The sequence below is a fragment of the Ictalurus punctatus genome, chromosome 12 (assembly GCF_001660625.3).
Source record: "Ictalurus punctatus breed USDA103 chromosome 12, Coco_2.0, whole genome shotgun sequence".
NCBI lineage: Eukaryota > Metazoa > Chordata > Actinopteri > Siluriformes > Ictaluridae > Ictalurus > Ictalurus punctatus.
The window spans coordinates 30,111,211-30,113,710 of record NC_030427.2 but is presented as its reverse complement, the minus strand read 5'-3'; the positions used below and the strand labels follow the sequence as shown (position 1 = coordinate 30,113,710).

The 2,500-nt window shown below is 47.7% G+C and overlaps 1 protein-coding gene across 2 annotated transcripts in view; it reads left to right on the top strand.

The window, feature by feature from the left end:
• The window catches only part of pkn1b (protein kinase N1b), a 41,968-nt gene that overhangs the window by 23,956 nt on the left and 15,512 nt on the right, over positions 1 to 2,500 (top strand). For both annotated transcript variants that reach the window (XM_053684735.1, XM_053684734.1), the window contains 5 exons: positions 1 to 56; positions 319 to 486; positions 1,369 to 1,478; positions 1,639 to 1,782; positions 1,904 to 1,979. The exon at positions 1 to 56 is cut by the window's left edge and continues 158 nt beyond it. In XM_053684735.1, the coding sequence (XP_053540710.1) occupies positions 1 to 56; positions 319 to 486; positions 1,369 to 1,478; positions 1,639 to 1,782; positions 1,904 to 1,979 (554 nt within the window). The remainder of the gene's footprint in view (positions 57 to 318; positions 487 to 1,368; positions 1,479 to 1,638; positions 1,783 to 1,903; positions 1,980 to 2,500) is intronic.

Sequence of the window (2,500 nt, the reverse complement as noted above, 5' to 3'; positions counted from 1 at the left end):
CACCCCCTACGTACACAACCAGTACAGCACGCTCAGCAAACCATCCCCACTCACAGGTATACACACACACAGACACATACACACACAAACAAACACACACGCATACACAAACACACACATACACAAACACACACACACACACACATATACACACACACATACACACACACAAACACACACACACACGTGAGTATCCCCCACACTCAGTTTCTCAATCTTCTCATTCCTTCATACACACACACTTATCTGTATATCTTCTCCTTATGTGTATATATATGTGTTTTTGTGTGTGTGTGTGTGTGTGTGTGTGTGAGTTAGGCAGTCTGCAGGTGCACTTGTTGGGGTGTGTAGGTCTGCTGGACATGGTCCCTGGTCGCAACAGGAGCTCAGCCGTGGTGTTGCCGAATTTCAGCCCCGGTGACGGGCGATCCTTCAAACTCAGCAGCCTGAGCCTCAAAATGCCCAGCAAGACTGAGGAGCTTTCCTGTAAGCCTGTGTGTGTGTGTTTGTGTGTGTGTGTGTGTGTGTGTGTGTGTGTGTGTGTGTGACTCTCTCACAATTTGATAGGTCAAATTCTCTGCATACTAAAGATTATAATTCAAAGCAGAAGCAGAACGCACACACGGCCGATTTATGAGTCACCTTGGCTGGGTTGCCAGGGTTGATTTTTTATTTGTATTTTTTTGAGCTAGTATTGAAACAACAAATCAGAAATGTGTGCGCACCCCTGTGAGCTTGTTTCTCCAACTCAAAAAGAAGAAGAAAACGCGACTTCCTGATTTTCTGTGCTAGTTGTCGGAGTGGAACTTTTTCTGAGACCTGGCAACCCTGCACTCCTACGCTCTCTTGGCCAGAATTGAGTAACGTATAATAAGCCGTGTTTCGTTTCTTGCTCCATTTTAAACGCACAGCTTTAGTTTCAGTGCTTTCAATCCAAAAGGGAACGGCACACGTTCGGGCAATACTTATGTTTTAGTTGTAGCGAAAACGCATCGTACGTCCACGACAGCGTATCGCGTCTGAATCGGATTTGAATCCTGTTTATCCTTACACCCCTAATTATTAGCGAAGGCTTTTTTACTATGAGGCAATCGTCGCTCTGCAGCCAGGCGACACTGAATCTGGCTCCGCCCACGGTGCATGTTTGAGGGGTGTAAGGTGTGTAAGATGTGTAAGTTGTGTCCGGAGTCGCTGGCCGTGGTGCTGATCAGCATCGGGATACGAAATTCACCACATGTACGCAGTAATTTAACTCGGCAGGCGGTATATAAAAATCATCAGGAGTCTGAGCAGTGCTTTAGTGTGTCTCGCGTGTGTAATTGTGTAGATGTGTACTGATTGTGTGTGTGTGTGTGTGTGTGTTTTCAGCCGAGGTGAGTGCAGTGTTAAAGCTGGAGAACACCGTGGTGGGTCAGACGAGCTGGAGGACGGTGGGAGACCAGGCCTGGGACCAGAGCTTCACTATCGAACTGGAGAGGGTGTGTGTGTGTGTGTGTGTGTGTGTGTGTGTGTGTGTGTTTGTGCTAATTAGTGTGTGTTTACCCATTTACGTTCGATTGAGTGTTTTGCTGTTGGAAGCATTTGTGTGTTTGTGTATCATTATGTGTGTGTGTGTGCGTGTGTGTGTGTGTGTCGCAGTCCAGGGAGATGGAGATTGCAGTGTACTGGAGAGATTATCGTTCTCTCTGCGCGCTCAAGTACCTCAAACTGGAGGATTTTCTGGACAATGAGAGACACAGGATACACCTAGAGCTGGAGCCACAGGGCTTACTGCTAGCTGAGGTACACACACACACACACACACACACACACACACGGTATACAGCTGGAGTCACAGCTTGATTTCCTGCTCACTTGGATACAGTCACTGGTTAACTCTTGGTGTGTGTGTGTGTGTGTTCAGGTCACGTTCTTTAACCCCGTAATAGAGAGAGGCCCCCGACTCCAGAGGCAAAAGAAGATCTTCTCCAAACAGCATGGTGAGAAACACACACACACACACACACACACACTCACACACACACACACACACACTTCCTACAGTTCAGTCAGTGTATTTACTGAAGGTTTAGACAGAACGCCTCCCTCCAGCTGCTCCAACTCTCCAGCACTGTCCTCACATTCGAACTGCTTGATGCACCAAGCTGCATCTTCCCCTCCTGGGGTAGGTGACGGTACTACTGCCTTCAAAACCAGGGGCAGCTTCATGGAAGGAGTCTCCAGTGTCAGCGCTTTACAGCAGTCAGAGCTGTAAGTCTGACGATCATGGGGGATGTTGTGCTTTCGGATTTCTCGATTAATGCTCCATGAGGGAAAACAGTCCCCATGAGATCAGGAGCTAGCTTGTTCCTTGACTGTTCCGCCAGGTTCCAGGTAACTCTAAACAGATAAAAACGTATGGTCCTGTCATCCATTAATGAGTACAAACGACGCCGCTGCAGTTGTCTGCAGTGTAAGAGGAATAAAACATAGCGTGGTGTAACAGGAACTCCAGTCTGGA